The 21,368-nt window shown below is 41.2% G+C and overlaps 1 protein-coding gene across 4 annotated transcripts in view; it reads left to right on the top strand.

Annotated features, from left to right (window-relative positions):
* The window catches only part of mef2ca (myocyte enhancer factor 2ca), a 38,721-nt gene that overhangs the window by 6,269 nt on the left and 11,084 nt on the right, over positions 1-21,368 (top strand). For 2 of the 4 annotated variants that reach the window (XM_040048783.1, XM_040048786.1), the window contains exons 2-4: positions 86-196; positions 14,036-14,205; positions 16,282-16,485. In XM_040048783.1, coding sequence (XP_039904717.1) covers positions 14,152-14,205; positions 16,282-16,485 — 258 coding nt within the window. In that variant the 5' untranslated portion in view covers positions 86-196; positions 14,036-14,151. The other 2 variants (XM_040048784.1, XM_040048785.1) reach the window with 2 other exon arrangements.

Raw genomic sequence — 21,368 nt, 5'->3', positions numbered from 1 at the left:
TATTTCATTTTTGTGTTTCTGCCTCTGTGTCTGTGTGTGTGTGTTTGTGTGTGCCCGCGTGACGATGCCGCCTCCTGACGTCCAGGTGCTCGTTGACAGTCAGAAGCGCGTGCTCTAGGAGGAGACTCACCGATGGAGTGATCCGCTGGACGGAGGGAAGTCACAAATAATTAGACATGCGGGAGTGAGCGAGGAGGTAAGCTGCTTCACCTCAGTGCGCTTTGTGTGTGTGCGCGCGCGCGATGCTGGCTTGACACGGCATTTGACAAATAAACAAGAGGAAGCAAACAGCAGCGGGTTATCCTTTTCTGTCTGCACATCGGATTCCACAGTCAGAGGAGGCTCGCCGGTTTCCGGACAACTTGTATTCCGGTGTCGGCTCCTTGCTAACTTAATTTAATTGTCTTTATTTTGTTCGGCTTGGTCGTACTATCACGTAGTTTACATTTCGGATCGGTACTCGACTTGCCCTCCGGTTCAGACTGGTGGAGTCACTCGGGACCTTTCCTGTACCGTCGCCGCTCCGCCTCAGGAATGTTTCCGCTGTGCTGCAGCAGCGCAGGTAAGACAGTTGGAGTGAGTGCTTGGAGAAAGTTTGCAGCTGATGGAAAAAACTGTACTTATTCATCCGCCTGCTTATCGAGGCGCTTATCTGGACGGGATGAATTCCTGATGAGGCAGGTTTGTTGTAAGTGACCACTATTAAAGGCTGAAGCTGTGTAACCCAGAAACTGACCAGCTGTAGCCAATATGACAAGAATCTTGATAAATAAATAATAGTTGAAGTTATATGTCTCCGGTACTGTATCTTCTCAGGTGATCTCGTTCACCAGTTCAGGATCTAAAGTTGTTGTATAAAAAATGACTGTATAATCAGTGAAAAAATAATAATAATAATAATAAATAAATAATAATATTTAAATTTGGAAAGCAGGCATTATTTATATATATATATATATATATATATATATATATATATATATATATATATATATAATTTTTTTTTTTTTTTTTTTTTTGCTCATAGCAACTTTTAGAATTACATTGGTGAGATTATACGAGACAAAACTTAAGTTTACATACAGCATGCATCCAGGGGGCATGTGCAGAGGTGGTCACAGGGTGTCCCACACCCCCTTGTTACTTAAATTCTACTAGAAACACTGTCAAACCTAAATGAAGATGTGGTCCCAGCTAATAATATACATTTATAATAGGGCACGCAGCCATACACAAGCCTGATGTGTTCCCCATTATATCTATGTAGTATTCTGAGATTCAGAATCAGAATAATTTATTCATCCCTGAGGAAATGATGAGGTCAGAGTTGCTCTAAGAAAGTAAGAACAGTAACTGACTAAACTAAATTAAATAATACGAAGTGTTGAAATATATACACTACTGGTCAAAAGTTTTAGAACACCCCATTTTTTTCAGTTATTTATTGCAGTTCAAGTCGTTCAAGTCCAATGAATAGCTTGAAATGGTACCGCCATTGGTCTACTGAAGACTGGAAGAAGGTATTATGGATTGATGAATCAAAATTTCAAATCTTTAGTTCATCACACAGCATCTTTGTATAATGTCCAGTAGGCAAAAGCATGGTTCTACAGTGTGTGGCATCAACTGTCAAACATGGAGGAGTAATTGTGATGGTCTCGGGCCAGCAAAACCCCATCAAGCTGGTTTGGGATGAACTGGACATAAGAGTGAAAGCAAAGCAACCTACAAGTGCCACACATTTATGGGACCTTCTGCAACAGATATGGTCCCATAAATATTTGATTTCCATTGTAGAAAGAAAGCCACGGGTGTATTCAGCTTTTATACCTGCCAAAATTTGTGTCTTCCAACAACCCAAAGAACTGGGGATCTTTTGCTTGTTAGGTGAATGTTTAAACCACTACACTATAGAGCCACTCAGTGGCCCAAAATACTAAATAGTACTTTCTTAAATAAAATGTTAGAATTTTGTGTTGTGTGTTTCTGAAACAGACATTTACTTGCACTCCAGTTCATCATAGCTTTGCACAGATAAATGTAAAACCCTTTAAAGATGCTGCAAATGTCTGTATGATGTCATTCGCTTATGCTGAGCATGTGTTTTAGTGTCTGTGCCACAAAGTGACTCATCTGCTGCTTATAGAGGGATGTCCCTAACCAAACCACATGTATTAGATCAGGTTACACATGTCTATATCTGAAGCCTTAAAAGGAACTTTAATCAGTAGTTTAGCCTTGCATACTTATTTGTTGGTAAAAGTTTATGAGAGACTTTGAACTTTGCTATCATATTGCTCTGCCTCGTATCAGGCACCCAAACATAACCAATATGCTTTTTGCACTTTTGAAGCATTGCACAGCTCTCCCACACCACACACCAGCTGTTAGCCTGCTGTGTGCAGTACTCATGAGGTTGCTTTCCTCCCAAAGTTCAAATTTGCCAATAGTAAAAGTCTTCCAACATTTTTTTAATGTCCACTTCCACAGTAGGTAGAAAATTGAACAAAGTATTGTACAGAGGTATCAAAACGCCCGAGGTCTGAAATGATTTCTTTATGCCACCGCTGGACAGAACAGCCTGAATGTTTAAGTGTACTATAGTAGTTCCCTTATCAGTGTTTCTGTGAGACAGAGCTGGGTGGAGCCAGCTGGTTTACGGAAAGTAGGCTTTCGAAATAAAATGCCCTGGACTTTTCTCAGCGAGTTCTGTTTATTAGCAGTAGGTCCTCTAAGAGTGACGAGACAGCCATTTCTTCTGTAGCTCCATGTGTTTTTGTCAAAGTGCAACACAAAACAGCTAAACTTGATTGTAGGTTTTTTTAAAGTGTGAGCTCAGAAATGCTGTAAAAAACACTAGAGTAACATTTTTATCTTTTGGGGGTTAAACATTCTCTCTGAATTTGCATTTATATCCTGGTTCTTCCAGGATAAATCCCCCAGAGAGGTCATCTCCAAAGAAGATCAGGTTACCAAACCCCAGTGAAAAAGTGCACCCTATAAAGAAAGCGCTGTCAAAGACAAAATGGGTGCTTTATAGAACAAAATACAAAAAAAAAAATCATCATAATAGTATCCAAGTTATCACGTTTTTATGGTCATTAAAATCCAGAACTTCAATTAAGATTAAAATCCAGCAGGGAGAAATCAAGTGAGAGTTCATTAAATGGGTTCTTTTGCTCCAAAAATGTCTTTTGAGTGCACACCATTAAAAAAAAAACTACTGTGTGCTGTGTGTTACTGAGATATTTAATGATTACCACATGGCTACACAACCATAAATACTTGTTGATCTTTGCACCACCATTACAATGTGTTATCACTGCGTCTGTCAACTTAGCAACAATATATTTGTACTAAATCAGTTAAGTTGCCAGTGTTATCTTCTACAATAACTTCCAGATAATGTCACCTCATAATAAAAATCATAAAAGTTTCTTAACTAGCAGCGTCTCGATAAGCTGAGTAAACTGATGCTCTATTTGGAGTTGTGTTCACTGTCTTTTAGCTCTTTTTTTAGTCATCACCTTCACAGGTAATCAACCTGTTAGGAACAATTTAACATAGGTCTAAACAATTGTTTCTTTCTACCTTGAGGAGTGTTGCTAGCAGGAGCGAGTCCACACATTCAGAACCAGTTCTGGAACTGGAACGCATCAGGTGTGACTTGCTCCTGTTCCTGATGTCTGGTGGTTCTTGTGAACTGGGATGCCTGGGATGGAGTCAGATTTCCGGCATGATTTACTGCTGTCCTATGCCTCACTGTGTCCACCAGCTAGTTGTTAACTCTGCCTGCTGTTTGTTGTGTCTGTACTGTAGCTTAAATGGAGTTTGTTTGCTGTGAAAACGCTGAGAAAACTGTTTGCAGTCAAGAAATATCAGAGAATTCCCATCTGGACCTGAGATTAAATATTTTCTATGCTTACAGCTAATTTCAAGCTCTGTGGCTTGTAGCGGAAAATCACATTTTGTGACTTTTGTTGATACCCATTTAGTAAAACATGGACAAATCCAGAGAACTGCAGTACCTGTTACCAGTGTTGGGCAAGTTACTTTGAAAAAGTAATTAATTATAGTTACTAGTTACTTCTTCAAAAAAGTAACTGAGTTAGTAACTGAGTTACAAGATTCTAAAAGTAATTAATTGCTTGAAAAGTAATTATTGCGTTACTTTAAAAAAATGTTTAACCATGGGGTCCGGGGTATAATTGGCCATTTTTAACTATTTTGATTTGACCTCTGCATTTCACCTTTAAAAACTATTTACTTTGTCTTGTTTGGTATCATTCTTTTCAGCACAACCTCACGTGTCTGAATTTACAGTTGTGTTTTCATTTTGACATATTGTATTAACACAATTGATCTAAAATCAGACAAAAAACATCTGAGTAGAAAAAGTTATATTTTTTACTGTAACAACCACAAACATGTTTATTGACTCATATTTCATAACTTTAAATTCAAATATAAATTTTAAAATCATACGCGCAAGTTTTCCAAACAACAAAGTTATTTGCACCCATTTACCTTTTACCCTTTTTTTTAAATAACCTTCAAACTATTTACATAACCATCAGCTGTTCTGCATTCAATAAGATGTCACACAAATTATTTGTGCCACTCCAAAAAAATTATTTCTGTCCACTATAAAGGAGAACATCACAGATACCTGCAGGTCTGACAGCAGCAGGTGTATCACTACTCCTTTTTTCATTCAGCAGTTGCCTCATTGTTCTGACACACAACACAAAACTATCCACAACACTACACACTAACTACACCAGACAACACATTAACTACACTCTCCAAACATGCAAAACGTCACAAATTTCTCACATTTCAAAACTCGCTCTCTCTCTCTCTCGCCGTCACTCCTAAAACGTCCCCCTCTTCCTAAACAACCAAATGTCATTGGCTCAATTGGCTCTTTCAAAGGAAGAGTACCCAGCCACTGGTACAGATATGTAGACGACAACTGGGTCAAAATCAAGACACAAGAAGTGGAATCCTTCACTGCGCACATTAACGCTGTGGATAAAAACATCAAGTTCACCAGGGAAGACACAAAGGATAACTGTTTGCCTTTCCTGGACTGCGCTGTGCACATTGAAGAGAATGGCAACCTCAGCATCGAGGTTTACCGGAAGCCCACACACACGGACCAGTACCTCCTCTTTGACTCCCATCACCCTCTGGAACACAAACTTGGAGTAATTAGGACCCTACACCACCGGGCAGAACATGTTCCCTCTAAGCCTGAAGAAAAAAAGAAGGAACACACACATGTAAAGGAAGCACTCAAAACGTGCGGTTATCCTAATTGGGCGTTCATAAAGTCAGCAAAGAGGCACAGAAAAGAAGACCAGACACCAGCGAGGGAGGATAAGAAAGACAGACGCAACAACATTGTCATCCCCTATGTAGCCGGTGTATCAGAAAAACTCAGGAGAGTTTTCTCCAAGCATGACATCCCAGTGTATTTCAGACCCAGCAACACGCTCAGACAAAAACTGGTTCACCCGAAAGACAAAACTCCTAAACACAAACTTAACAATGTGGGGTATGCTGTACAGTGCAGCGAGGAATGCCCAGACCTCTACATTGGAGAGACCAAACAGCCACTTCACAAGCGCATGGCACAACATAGAAGAGCCACCTCCACAGGACAAGACTCAGCAGTCCATCTGCATCTTAAGGATAAAGGACACTCTTTCGAGGATGCCAATGTTCACATTTTGGACAGAGAGGACAGATGGTTTGAAAGAGGAGTGAAAGAAGCCATCTACGTCCACTGTGAGCGACCATCTTTGAACAGAGGCGGGGGTTTACGACACCAAATGTCTGCCATCTATAATCCAGTTTTGAGTTCCCTCCCCAGACGCCTTAACGCCCACTCACATCCTGGGCCATCTGACCTCAGGAATTCGCATGATAAGGTGGGGCCAGGATTCACAATGAGTTCACCCGAAACCCTGGCTGATTGGGATCCACACCCGCTTTCACACCTTGGCTCAGGCGATTAGAGGATCATCAGGGGGTCCTTTTGTCCCTCTTTGGGGGGATACTCCCACTAGGTTTAAATCTGGGACTCCCCACCATTTGACCTTAGAACTGAAGAAGCTTCTCGGATGAGAGGTGAAACGTCCTCAAGCAACTTAAAGAAGTCCAGACGCTTTTCTTTGCAAGCTCCTTAGACTACGATGACCTGGATGACTGAGAACCTTCACAGACAAATGTCATGGTGCGATATCATTTTTTGATTGGTCGACATGGTGCATTTTTCCACCAACATGAACGGGCTGTTTTTTGTTTTGTTTCTTGTTTTATGGTCATAAGCAGAGAGTGCTTGCTAGCGCTGTCCTTAGACAGTAAACGTGACAAAACTATTGAGGAAAAAACGCTGCGTATATATTGTTTATCATGACTCTGGTTTTACGTGGCCTATCAACACAATTTAAAAGCTGGTATATGTCACCTTGTTGCTTTGTCATCTTGAAGTGGTCATGGGATTGGCTTACCACGATTACTTAATTCTTCCTTAGTCAAACAGCAGCACTCGTGCAATGTTTTGCCCCCTTAGCTCCAGGTGTTGTGCCAAAAGTGACTGCCACCCGCGGGAGCGCACACAGCTGCTTAAAGCTGTAGCGCCCAGATTACTTACAGCTACTTCCGTGCAGCTGATATAAGATGTGATAAGCTGAACACAGCTTCAACTGTCTGTTGAAAAATAGTAACGCGACCGTACCGCATTTTCTTGTTAGTGACGGTAACAGTGTTGTAAAGATACAAATAGTAATTAGTTAGATTACTCGTTACTGAAAAAAGTAACGCCGTTAATAACGCCATTACTTGTAACGCCGCTATTCCCATCACTGCCTGTTACTGAGAGAAGACTGATCACAGCAGGTGGTATTAGCAGAAATAACACTCATGCAGTCTTCTCACATGACACATTTGATTCATTGCATGTTGATTCCAGCACCCTTAGTTCTGCTCACTCTGTAGCTGCTGCTTTTCAAATGATTCACTTCCAGGTTGATCTAAAATCACTCAACATTAGACTCACTGAAGGCAGTGATCACATGGGACCATTCAGAATTCACCATCCACATCCTGTATCTGTCAGACCCCTCACACCCGCAGTCTCCACCCACCCCCACCCTCTCTGGCTCTATGTCTCTATATAGAGACATGCGGTGTCCTGCCAAGAAATACAAGGGCATTGCCGCATGTCAGCCATTAGCCGTTCCTATGTAACAAGACACACACACACAGAAAAAATGTACAGCACATAGGCAATCACATACACACAGCCACACTCTGTGAGGTTTGGTGTGTAGGAAAATAATTGCCGAGGGAGCAGCTGAGGGCTGCGTGAGACGGCTGATTTTCATCTTTTCCTTTGTTTAACAGTTGTTCCTCTGTCTGTGAACCAAAAACCAGCCGTATTGTTGTTCAGGGTAAAAAGTTCATTCTTGTATTTTTGGAATCCTGTTTTAAAACGAGTCTAAAAATACCTGGGAGGTTCGTGCATGTGGGCGTGTGGAGTGTGAGCTGGGTGTAGATTTGCCGTCATCCAAGAAAAGATCAAACTGCGTTAAATCACTGGCAGACAAGTGCCCACATACTGATTTTTTTATTGTTTTACGCAATCTTCCTTCACCAGCTTACATCTCCATTTGGCCTAAAATTCCCTACAATATGCTGACTGTGCTCGCCTGTGAGGCCCTAAATTTAAACCATGTTGTTCCTTGTAATGTCCTAAAATGAGGAAGGCTCACAGGCAGGATGACTCACACACGAGATATTCATGTAATGCTCTTTAGTCGGCATGCTGCTACTTGCTGCAGACGATTTTGATACTGTAAAATAACTGCTTAATTTTGGTCATTTGTTGTGGCAATACCAACAACAACTATGGGGCTTCATGTCATGAACAATCATTCTGTACAATACGATAATTATAATTCTACAACTGTTTACAACTGTTTATAACTTGCATATTTCTGTATAGCTTTATATTTCATATTTCTGTATAGTTTCATATTTATATCCTGTTCATAGCCTGTACATAGCTTGTATACCCACTACAGCCTGTACATACTTTTAGTTATAGCATATTCATAACATACCTTCTTACCGTGTACATTGTAACATACCCATAATAGACTCATTTCTGTAATATATCTATATACCTATATTATTGTTAATATATATTTTGTAATATATCTATATCATGGCTAAAGCACTTCTGGATGGATGCAAACTGCATTTCGTTGCCTTGTACTTGTGACATGTGCAATGACAATAAAGTTGAATTCTATTCTATTCTATTCTATTCTATTCTATGAGCTGTCTGTTTGTTTTTGACACAACAACAAAAAAGTAGACAGTAATGGGGATGAGGTAAAGGAAATTACACAGTGTAAGTTTTTCCTCCATTGTATAAGTGAGAACTGAGGCGGAGAAGTTTGTTTCTCTGTCTACAAAGGAAGAAGCCTTTTCTGTGTGGCTGTAGCTCATGAGGTAGAACTGGTCATCTACTAATCGGAAAATTGGTGGCTTGATCCCTGGCTGCTTCAGTCTGCATGCCAGACTTGGGCAAGATACTAACCCCAAGTTGCTCTTAGATGCATGCATTGGAGTGTGAATGTGTGTGAAAGTTAGATAGAAAAAGTGCTTGTATGAATGGGTGAATGAGGTATGCTGTATAAAGTGCTTTGAGTGCTTCTTGAGAGCAGAAAATGTGTACAGTATATAAGAATCAGTCAATTTACCATGAAAAAAGTTACACTTTGGCATCTATTTAAGAGTGAACCCCATGAGATCAGGTGATACCTTATGATCAAACACTGGGTGAGGGCAAAGTCCCTTTTAACAGGAAGACCTCTGGCAGAGTATGGCTGAGGCAGTGGCGGCCATCTGCTGCAAACACAAAACATTGAAAAATGTCTTCTTACTCATTGTTCTTGCTTTTATAACTCGGGCACACAGTATGAACCACTGAGGGGTTTTGAAGCACATGACGAGTGCAGAAGCGTCGTGATCAACATGAACAAACCACTAAAGCCAGCACTGCAGTTTCAGCTTTAATCAATTAAAGTGATGCTGCCTTTCTCTCCTGTTGCCAACAGCCTTATTTTATACAAAATCTTTTACTGAATTCTCAGTGGTTACATTGAGCGGTTGGTTGTTGTTTTATGGATTATTTATGTGTTATTTGTGACATGGCAGACTGATTCAGCTCACACATTTAGTGTGAACTAACACACTATACAAAAGTGTTTTAGTAGTAATTATTATTTGGATGGATCTTCTCAGAGTGCAGTCAATCTTTGTTCTTTAGATTGTGTAACATGAAAACAAGTAGAGATGTGAACACCAGGGCTGAAATGAGAAGTAGTTTTCATAGGTAATTAAGGTTCAGAACCTTATGTTTTTATTTTTAGATTGGTTAAGCTGAAAAGTGGTCACCAGTACAGTGTCCATTGACGTATACTCACCTCTTGCCCCTGCAGGCGGTCTATCTCTCAAGCTCAGATCCTCTACCAGATACATGGGAGGATCCTGCCCAGCATTTTAGCTGTTCCTAGGACTGCGCTCTTCTGGACAGAGCTCTTGGATGTTGTTCCTAGGATCTGCTGGAGCCACTCACCTAGCTTGGGAGTCACTGCACCTAGTGCTCCGATGACCACTGGGACCACTGTTACCTTCTCCCTCCACATCTTCTTGAGCTCTTCTCTGAGCCCTTGGTACTTCTTCAGCTTCAAATGTTCCTTGTTCAGAAGATGCCATCATTCGGTATCTCTACGTCTATCACTACGGCCATCTTCCTCTGCTTGTCTACCACTACTATATTCAGTTGGTTAGCCACCACCATTTTGTTGGTCTGTTTGTATCTGGAAGTCCCACAGTATCTTAGCTCAGTAATTTTCAACCACCCTAGGCGGGGTGTTCCATTTTGACCTCGTAACTTCCAGATGTTTCTGTATACAATGCTGACAACTTGGTTATGCCGTTTCATGTATGTCCTGTGTGCTAGCATCTTGCACCTTGCACCTTGCTGTTATGTGCTGGATTGTCTCGGGGGTACCTTTACACACCCTGCACCTGGGGTCTTGCCTGGTGTGATAGACCGCAGCCTTTATGGATCTTGCACTCAGAGCTTGTTCCTGTGCTGCCATGATTTATGTCTGTGTGCTGTCTTTCAGTCCAGTCACTGATAGGACTTAGAGAAAGTTGGTGACATCCCAATCTGCAAGTGGTATGTACCGTGCAGGGGCCTGACTTTCCATGATGGTTCCTCCTCTTTCTTGGGTTTCTGCTGCCTGAGGTATTTACTAAAAATGCACAGTCTTATCCTGGACTGTGGTGCTGACACTCACTAGTCCCTGGCCACCTTCCCTCCGCTTAGCATACAGCCTCAGGGTGCTGGACTTAGGGTGAAACCCTCGATGCATGGTTAGGAGCTTCCTTGTCTTGATGTCAGTAGCTTCTATCTCCTACTTTGACCAGTTTATTATCCCAGCAGGGTACCTGATCACGGGCAGGTCGTAGGTGTTGATAGCCCGGATCTTGTTCTTACCGTTCAGCTGTCTTCTCAGTATTTGCCTGACCGTCTGCAGGTACTTGGTGGTTGCAGCTTTCCTAGAGGCCTCTTCATGGTTCCCATTTGCCTGTGGGATCCCCAGGTATTTGTAACTGTCCTCTATGTCTGCAATGTTGCCTTCTGGTAGTGCAAACAACATTCCGATGTCATTGCTGTATATCCTGGTGGTGGGTGTAGCAGTGAATCGATTGCTACAAAGGTTTGCCAAGCTTGGCAAACCTTTGATGGTTTAGTACCAATAGTACAAGTCACTTGATGGTAACTTGTACTATTGGCTTGAAGTTGGCATCTAGTGTTGTACGCCACATCCCCCATACATTTCTAGGCATACCAGGAGTCCTTGATGATCCTCCCCGCTTTCCTCAGGCAGCGCTTCCTGTAGATGTCTTGGAGGGAGGGAAGCTCACCTCCAATTATCCGTTCAGAGCACCGCACTACTCGCTGGAGAGCTTTGCAGTTGTAGGCGGTGCTGTTGCCATACCAGGTGGTGATGCATCCAGTGAGGATGCTCTCAATGGCACAGTGATAGAAGGTCCTGAGGATGCGGGGGCTCATGCGGAATCTTTTCAGTCTCCTGAGAAAGAAGAGGCGCTGCTGCGCCTTCTTCACTGTTTTGTTTGTGTGTACTGACCACGTAAGATCCTCAGCCAGATGTACTCCAAGGAACCGGAAGCTGCTCACTCTCTCCACAGCAGCGCCGTTGATGGTGATGGGGGTGTGTACTTCTCTGCACCTCCGGAAGTCCACTATCAACTCCTTTGTCTTATAGGCCTTCTTGTAATCAATCCAGGCGGTGCACAGGTTGGTCAGCCTAGTCTTTCAGTCTCGGCTGACTGCTCGGTCTACCAGTAGCTGGTGTTTTGCTCCTGTGGTATTCTTGCCAATTCCTTTCTGTGCCCCACCATGTGCCTTTTCATCTTAGCTGCTATAATGCCTAAAAGGAGTTTCCACGTGGTACTGAGGCAGGTTATTGGCCGGTAATTGGATGGGATATTTATATATGTACGTATGTATATGTATATTTGGGCCACTTTAGTTCCATGGTAGCCTTCATACCTTTTAAATAGTGATGATGATGGTTATAAAGAGATGAGGCAAAAAAAGAAGTACACTCTGCAGCAAAGTCATTCTAGCTTTTGTTCAGAGAGCACACACCTTCGTCATCACTTACATCGGCATAAATCCTTATTTTATTGTTCGTTTCATCCTGTGTGCCCAAAGGCTGACACCACCTTAACAGTCACACCTCTTCTGTCCTCGCAGTGCGGCGATGATGATGACGGCAGAGAAGCTGCCAAGAAAACCTGCCATGTGTGTTTGTTTGTGGGCGTCTGTTCCTGCATGTGTGAACATCCAGTTAATTCAGCGTGCTCTTAAGCGCCACTTCAGGAGTGTGACACAGGTCACATGGCATACGCAGTCTCACTTACTCACTCACACGCGCGCGCGCACACACACACACACACACACACACACACACACACTGCATTAACTGGTACGCTTGCTTTTATATTAAGCATAAATTTTCTATGTCCCCTGTTTAGCTCACATCCTGCTTTATGCTCTGTGCAACACAAGTTATTAACAAACCCTTTGCTTAGATTCATGCTGCTACTAAGAATTGTCACATTCTGCACCAAGAGGACAGGAGGCTCTTTTCTCTTAAATGTGAGCTTTAGTAACACAACGCCACATACTGCTCACTGTGATTCTTCTCACACACTCACTGCATGGTCAAAAGTATTGGATCCCTCTTTGAGTTCATGTGTTTTCAGTCGATTTGCGACAGGTGTCTAAAATCAAGCACCTATCCATGCAGTCTGTCTTTACACATAGTTGTGAAAGAACAGATCATTTTAAAGTCTGTGCCTTTTTCCAGAGAATTAAATCTTTGCATGGGTCATTTAAAACAAAAAATTAGCCCCCTTTCAGCTGCATTAGAGGCACTGGTATGTAACTTGCATTACATTTTGTGCAATTACAGAAATAATCACAAAAAGTCGGAAGATGCTTTTGGAAGAAATGGAAGAAATGACATATGATGATGTCCTGTACCTGATTTTTGTGTTAACTGTTAGTCACAAGATGAACCAGTAAAAATGCATGTGCAGGGAAATGAAAACTGCCTTAGATATTATACCGTTGAGCTTAGAATAAGCAGGAGAGTATGGTTTTGTGTGTGTAGAGTTTGCAATGTCCGCTGTGTGGGTTTTCTCTGATGTCCCACCACTGAAAACTTGCTACATTAATGTTTTATATATATCGACGCTGCACACTCTTAACATCACTAGTTTCACTTCCTTATTTCCTTTGTTTTTTCTTACCGGAATAATGGCTAGATTTCTACTTGTGGTAACAGTGGGTACCCTGAGAGGTTAGCTCCTCATGTTGCCAAAGCAAGTGAAATTTAGTTGTACTGAAATCCCTTACCGGATCTGTGACCGCAGTCAGCCTTTGTCTGATCAGTTTATGGTCTTGTTGATAGTTTCAAGTCTTACCAAATACAACATGGTGTTGGTTTTAGAAATCATGGTCCTACTTGAAGTTCTTTTTAACTAGTTCCTGCTATTTGAGTGTGGGTTGTTTCTCATTCAGTTCTGTCCTTTGCTCATCAAGATTTTGAAGGCTAGATTAAAGACGGTACAAAAAAAACACAATTTACTGAATAACTGTTAGTTATGTAAGTTCTACTTGTGTTATCAAATTGTAATTTTCATCAGTGAATTGTCCTTTTTCAAGCTCTGCTTAGGACTGATTTTCAAAGACACCAGTCTGAGGGTAAAGACTGTAGTTGGGGTTGGGTCGTGGTGTTTCCCGCTCTCTTGTCTGATTCAGCTCCGCCCAAAGAGGAAGTTTTCTGGTGAGCGGTTGAGATGTACCTAATTCCAGTCTGCGACTGTGGTTTTTCAAACGTAGATGTTTTTTTATATACCGTATGACATTGCCAGACTCCTCCGTCTTTATCATTTGCATTCTGACATGCCCAGTTGTTTCACTTCCTCCTGAGTGTACAGTAAACCCCTTGAGGAAGCTGGGTTTATGGGTGTGTCTGGGGGATACAACAGCGGTGACATGCAAACAGAGAATGTGCTGCCTGACCACGCGTGCATGTCAGTTAAACTGTGCACTGTAGCATGAGAAGATACCCACTCACAATTAATTTTTTGGTAATTATTTCAATTATGCATGTATGTGTTCATACATGTTCCTGTTGGAGTCTGTTTTGGTTAATTGGGAGTGGGTTGAAATGTAGAAAACCACACAGACACACACATTTCTTTGTGCGTGTGCGTGTGTGTGTAAAATCCCATTTGTAAAACAAAAAACGTTCTGAGTTTTGATCATCAACACGACTTACAGACAGTGAATTTTGTAGTATACATAAGTTTTGTTAATCTCGATTTGTTTATTGCTGTTTTTCTGCAGGAACCACACAACAGTTCGAAAGTGAGAAGTGAAAAAGCGTGAGGACTTGGAAGTAAATCGAAGGAACCTGAAAATACGACAGTTCTGAAAAAGAAAAACAGTCAACGATAAAAAAGATGGGGCGAAAGAAGATCCAGATAGCACGGATTATGGATGAACGGAACAGACATGTAAGTGATGTAAGACTCTGACTAGCACTTATTTCACAGTGTGCTTCCAGTTTATTATTTTAATCACTGAGATATGAAAGAACAGAATCTTATGAGGTACACTTCCGCAAGTTTAAATTCAATTCAATTAACCACTCAGCCTCCATGCTGCCTTGTTGCAGGTAAAGGATAAACTAAGGAGCTGCACCGGGCCAAGTATAAGCTGAAGAAGGATTATTTGAATTGAATTGAGCTGGAAATGAGTATAAAACATCTCCTTGAAAGTACTTAAAGAGGTTTTTTTTTTATATTTACTAAACAGTTTTTCTGGCTCAGCCTCTGACTGAACTTAGGACTCATCTTCTTCCTGTGATTCCCCCTCAGTCTTTCCCCGGTTTATTCTCACCACAGTGTATTTATAGAACAAGTTCATTAAGGGTACATTTTTAGCTCCACTTGAAAACTTCACAACTCGAACTGAAGTGTTTTCATGTCAGTTTCCAAAGTGTGCATTGTTTAAAATAAAAAATAACCTTAATGATTCACGAAGGAAAAGCTGCTGCACTTAAGTAAAAATCAAAAATTAAAGGATAGGATCAAATCAAACAAAAAGATCATACAGCAGAAAGAGGAATTATACAAATTGATGAGCTCATTAAGAAAGGAGCTTCTGTGACATGCAATGAAACATTTAGTCATGATTACTCTGAGCAAGGACCCTGTGCAGAGGGATGTCTGTGTTTAGGTGAACACATGAAACGCTGCTGTATATACATGTTCACGCTCTTTCTTTCGCCTGCTTTCACTCAAGTACAACACAAACCAAGAACACTTAATACAGACAAACTAGCAAAACCATGTCATGTGACACCCACAAACACGACTGTGTGATTGTGTGTGAGAATCATTTCAAAATGTGCCAGCACCATCTAGCTCATGGCAAAATAACAACTGTGTTATAACTACTGATTGTAAATAGGTGCACTGACACACACAGGCGCAAACACACACACATATCTTTTCTGGGGGAGTGGTTCCTTTCTTCCTGTTATGACAGGAAATGCAGGCACATGTGCTTCCTGACCCCCCTGACAGGGCAGAACTGACCTCCTAGTCCTTCCCTGGTCTGTACCAAGGTATACCAGTGCCTCTTTGTGTGCAGACTTGTGGTGTGAACACAGTAAAAGTATGTGTACTTGGTCATATTGATGACAATTATTCATACTAAAAAAAAATAACATTTCCTTTTTTATGTCAGTGGCTCAGTTTATGATGGCTGACATGTGTGGAAAATAGCAGCAAGCACCAGCGATTGCTGACCTGACACACCTGTACTCTTTGTAGTGCAAATGCAAGCTGATTTGCAACCCACCTCCACCCAAGCTACCAAGTTGTTGAGATAATCTTGTTATCCTGATATTTATTTATTTATTTTTTACTTTTCTATGCTTTATTCCTGTCTTCTCTGCCCCTCTCTGACTCTGATTTTAACCATATTTTCAGCATCAAATCATTGGAACATACATTTATCAGCACAGTGTGAAAGGCAATAATGTTACTTATTATAAACATTTGGCCTTCACTTGCCTATCCCGTTGACCGAGCAAGATTATTGGTAGTTGTTATGTGTTTTTGAAGACAATATAAAATAATTTGTTGTAATACCTTTGACAGTAACCTAGCCACAGAAACCTGTAATTGTTTAAGCTGGACATTTTATCAGTTTCGTCTTTGACTGCTGACACCAATAGTTAGCATGGAGTTAGGAAGGATAAAAACATTATGCCTTTATCTTATATGCTTTTATTCTATAGCCTATGCTTTCATACTGAGATTCTTCTGGTGGCACACTGTACTTCAGATGTTCTGTTATTTTGTCAGGGCCACATGCAATATCTCAACAGCAGTTTACACCTGTTCACAACCTTTATGGCTTTCCATAATTGATGAAGATGATTCTGTTGCATACCTAAATCCATATATATGACCATGTAAGTTATATATAATATGTCATAGGGTGACGATTTGCAAAATGGTAGATGGACTCATTAATAACTAGACATTTCACGGTTCTCCTTTTACCTTCCTTTCTTCCAGGTGACTTTCACTAAGCGTAAATTTGGCCTAATGAAGAAAGCTTATGAGCTCAGTGTGTTGTGCGACTGTGAGATTGCACTGATCATCTTCAACAGCACCAACAAGCTGTTTCAGTATGCCAGCACAGACATGGACAAAGTTCTGCTGAAATACACCGAATACAATGAACCACATGAGAGCAGGACCAACTCCGACATTGTGGATGTAAGTAAAACACACACACACGTTCAACATGTATAAGCTGTTAACTTTGGTCTTTTCAGTTTCCTGATTGAGCAAAAAGAATTCTGAGAAACCATCCATTAATCTTTTTTATACTATTCTTACTTATTCTATTTGATGTGGACACCCTGTCACATCAAGACTACTTTCTCCCAACTAGCTGCCCCTCATATCAGAATTTCAGGAGCGGGACCACGCCTCCAAACATGCTCCCTCTGGTTCTCATCTATTTATGTTCCCCCAGTTCTACAAGCTGTTCATTCTCGTTTACGTCCCTCCCCTTTTCAGTTCTTTAACTTCTTTACTTTTATTTAGTACGTGGGGATCTTCCAGGCCCAGGAGCCACCGCCAGTCCCCTTCGAGGCCTTCCCCAAACCGCAGCTCAATTCATGTTTAAGCCATTCGCCTTTATCTACTAAAACACTGTCAAACCTAAAATGAGGACGTGGGCCCAGCAAGTTAAAGAGCAGTTTTGAACAACTGGTGGGTGGAGCTTATGTCCTCACAGCCAGTGTTGTGTAGCTAAAACTCTTTCTGTATAGTTTATTAATCGGAACTATGATGCTTTGAGGATCTGACCTCACTGTGCAAATGTGTGTGTGACCTACTGTATAACATTTCAGCAACACACAGTACTAAAGTTTGTGCTGGACTGAACCTTGTTCTGCCTAATTTTAATAGTCATAGTATTAGGAAAAGAGCACAATAGCAACTGCCTCTGCAGACACATGCAAACACACACTCTGTGGAAACACGCACCCACGTTTTGGACACCTGCTAAGCACACCATGACACCAAGGTCAAATCTAAGCTGTAAGATGTCAGAATCCAGGCAGTTCTGAATGAAACATGTGACATATTGCTAAACAACAGATTATGTTTAGGAAATGATGAGGAAGATGACTCAGACAATTAAATGTAAACATCCAAGGTTTGTTCTCATAAGCAGGACTATCCTGTTGAGACGAGAAGGCAGAGGACTGTGTTGATGCCGTTCTCTGCTCTCTGCCTGCACATGGACACACCGTATGCGTGCATCACCTGAGCTTTTCCCCCACATTGCCGACCACATGACCTTTCGGGCAACCCCATCAGAGCCAGCTTTACGCACTATGTAATCCTCTGTAATCTACTACAATCCTGTTTAGCTCATTACTATAATCTATACCTGCAGTCCCTTCATCTCTGTGCTGTAAAGACACAGTTTGAACAGCAGCGTTATTTACTGCTCACTGCTGTCGCTGCCACTGTAACCTCTGTACAACTTATCCTCCCTCGCTACTGTCCAGCTTTCTTTTCCTGTGTGTGTGGACACTTTTTCTTTTGCCTAGCCATGGCGTTTTTGTTAGTTTCCTAACCTTCGTAAAATTGTAGTGGAAAGGAGTGATGAATGAGTGGATCGTTTTGATAAAGCCAGTGGAGTTTTTCTTCTCCGGACTCATTTTAATTCCAGCTCTGTATGTAAGGGTGCCATTGTTAATTTGTTTTGCCAAATGAAATGGACTGAGACTTTAACTTAGCACTCAAAGCACTTTTTACTTGAAGCCTCGCCCAGTGACACAAGTGCTTTTCTCAATACCTAAGCATCTTATCTGCACACACACTTCGATGGATGCTGCAAATTCTTTCTAGTCTGGAAAAAGCCCATGATGAGTGGATGGAAACCTTTGAGCACAACTGTAAATTTGTGCCACATAGTCTATGAAAGATGGACCTTTTTTTTTAAAAAAAAACAACAACAACACTTTTTTAAATGTATTATGATACAGTGTTATAGTGAATTGCCATACACCCTGAGCTGTGGCTGCATGCTCAGGCATGCAGTCTGAAAAGAAAGCTCTCACTTTAGCTGTCATACAAATGGCCTCACATTTGATTATTTGGTTTATCGAAGAGTTCACGCTCCACTCACTGACTGCAAGCTTTCTCTGATCATTGTATTGTGTAAGCCTGGGGTGAATGTGCTTCACTTCTGTGAAGATCGTGATATTGTGTTAGCACACATCTGAATGCTTCAGTGCAGCAAACTGGCAAAAGTTCAGCTTTTCTGGAGGTGCACACATTCACTGATGATCAGTTAATCAAGTGAATTTGATTAGCAGCACCTGGCTGCTAGCTTCTCTCTTACGGTAATTCCTGTGGAAGCAGTAAGATTGAGTAAGGAAGCAGTTGAATGTCCTGTGGAGACTATTTTTCATGTAACTCTGTCATGGTATAAATTATAGATATTAAAGACTAGACTTGACCACCATAACATCATCTATTGCATTTTTGACTGTTCAATATGAAGGCTTGGTATGTTTAGGTCTGTCTCAGGGTTGATTTTTATTATTTATTTACCTTTTTTTTAGCATAGGACTGATCATTTTTGCCAGGTTCATAAGCTAACATGCCAGGAAGTGTAGAAATGAACTTAACCCAGACTTCTTGGTCAGTCTATACCACACAGTAAACCATATCTTTTGTGTCCTAATCCCTTTAAAAATGCCCAAAAGGGGACCAACAGCACAAACAAAGGACTAGTATTCAAATGTGTCAGTTATGTAAAAAACATTCACCCACAGCTGTCATTAAGTGCAGAGTATCTTTAAAGACCAAGAGGATTTTTTTAGTTCAATTTTATTTATATAGCACCAAATGACAACAACAGTTACCTCAAGGCGCTTTATATTGTAAGGTCAAAACCCTACAACGATACGAAGAAAACAGAGAAAAACCCAACAATCACATCACTCCCTATGAGCGAAACGCTTATTTATGCAGGAGTACTGGAAAAACTGAGCTGGATGGGGAATGAAGTGTAAGTTCTAGATGATAGTATGTCCACATAGATGTGAAAAGACTCCGGCAATGAAATATCTGGCAGGCAGGAATTTAGTAGAAGAGAGGCTCCTTTGTTTTGGTTATCTTTTTTTGTTCTCATGTGCTTGTTTGTGTGTGTACAGGCTACTGGCCAGATAACTATCAGCTTATTGTTTTGTGTTCATTTAGACTGAGAACATTGCTGCTATTTATAAGTCTGCATTCCTCACTTTTACTCTGGTAACCTTCTTTTGCTTTAGCCCGCTGTGTGTGTTTGTGCGTGCGTGTGTGTGTTAAACTGTGGATCCGTGCCGTGTTCTGATTAGAAACAGATGAAACCTACACTCACATATGCTTGCGGAGTGAGTCCAGTTCCTTTGTGTTGGCTGAGATCCCTCCCTGCTAAATGGCTGGAAACCGGTAGTGGTCTAAAAATAGCCCAGAACACAGCTAAGAATAGCCATGACGGGCAGTGAGTGTGTAATTGTGGTTTGCTGTGAATGACTGTGTGTGTGTGTGTGTGTGTGTGTGTGTATAAGTGTGTGAACCACAGGAGGAAAATAAAGAATAGGAAGAGAAGCAACTTCAGACTGAGTAACCACATTGAAGTTCCCCACAACCTCCTTCTCTTCCCTCCTTCCTTTTCCCCTCTCTGTCCAGTCCAGCACATACCTAACCAGAGGAAGTCAAGGACTTCATGTAAAAGTGTGTCCGATATTTATATATACACAATGAGATGTCCTTTTTATTTCTCATTTAGCAGTAGTGGAGGAAAAGCTTAGATCCATAACTAAATATAACAGCAGCATTGCAGAAGCACTCTTGTGAGTTAAAACTAATACAGAAATACTGAAAATACCACATTAACAGTAGAGCGAAACTAATGTTACACTACTGTCTCACTTCTTTAGTGTTGTGGATGGAAATCTGTGTGCTGTTAATGTAGTTAAAAAATAATCACACATATAAACATTTAGATGTGTGATTACGGTTTCATGGACAGGTGTGGACTGTTTTTAGTTTTTCGTGGCAAATTAAGGGTCAGAAATTTATTCCAGGTCCTTAGTTATGTTACATTCTTTAAAGGAAATGATCCCCTGGGCAGTATTGGGGTGTGGTCTGTAGCAAGATGGTTCTGGGTTTGAGTCCACACGCTGGCTTGAGGCCTTTTTGTGTGGATTTCATGTTCTCCCTGTGCCTGCATGGGTTCTCTCCAGGTATTCTGGCTTCCTCCCCAGTAACGTGGTCAATTAACATGGTCAGTGAATGCTTATATGTCCCTCTTTGTTAAACAAAGTGGGTTGGAGACCTGTTAAGGGTGTTCTCTGCATAGGTGGCAGTAGGATGGAGTGACTGATTTGATATGAATTTCAAAGCTGTTTTTTTGGACCTCTCAGTGTGTGGTCTAAAAAGGTACTGCTGCATCACTGAGCTGAAAAAAAAGCAGACCTATCAGACAGAGCAGAAACTTTGGAGGTGATGAAAGGGACATTCTTTAAAAGAAAGGTAGTCAGACATACTTTTCATGAGCAACATTACACAACATCTGATTCTACAATTAATATAGAAGCCGTCATAAAGGGGACAAAACTGCTTAATGATATATGAACTTTTCCAGTACTACAGCATCGTGTTGGAGTTTTTCCCATCCCCTCAGCTATTTCTCCTCCAATTGTCTCTGAAAATAGCAGGGAAGACATTTAATGATGGTAGCAAAAGTCTTTCCTTAGTTCAAAAAAACAAAAACGATGAGGATAGTTTTACAGCATATGCAATTATGGCAGCTAATGAAACAGGCTCACTGGTCCTTATTGTGATTGTGTCACTGCTGATAGAAGCAGCAGGATGAATTCTAAAGCGTATGAAGCTATGCTGTCTGCTCAGATTCAGTCCAGTGCTCTACTGATAGCAGGTGAAACAGTCTTTCACATAGCCTAACCCCTCTCTACTGGAAGCATAACACTATTGCACAGTGGAGAACAGGAGCATCACATGATCCAGTACAAATATCCACCTCTTTAAGGCGCTACTGCAAAAACAGAACTGTAGGATTCATCCTCCTG

The sequence above is a fragment of the Simochromis diagramma genome, unplaced genomic scaffold (assembly GCF_900408965.1).
Source record: "Simochromis diagramma unplaced genomic scaffold, fSimDia1.1 OVJJ01000683.1, whole genome shotgun sequence".
Classification (NCBI taxonomy): Eukaryota; Metazoa; Chordata; class Actinopteri; order Cichliformes; family Cichlidae; genus Simochromis; species Simochromis diagramma.
Note: the sequence above shows the minus strand (reverse complement) of the source record. Positions and strands in the feature narration are given on the sequence as shown.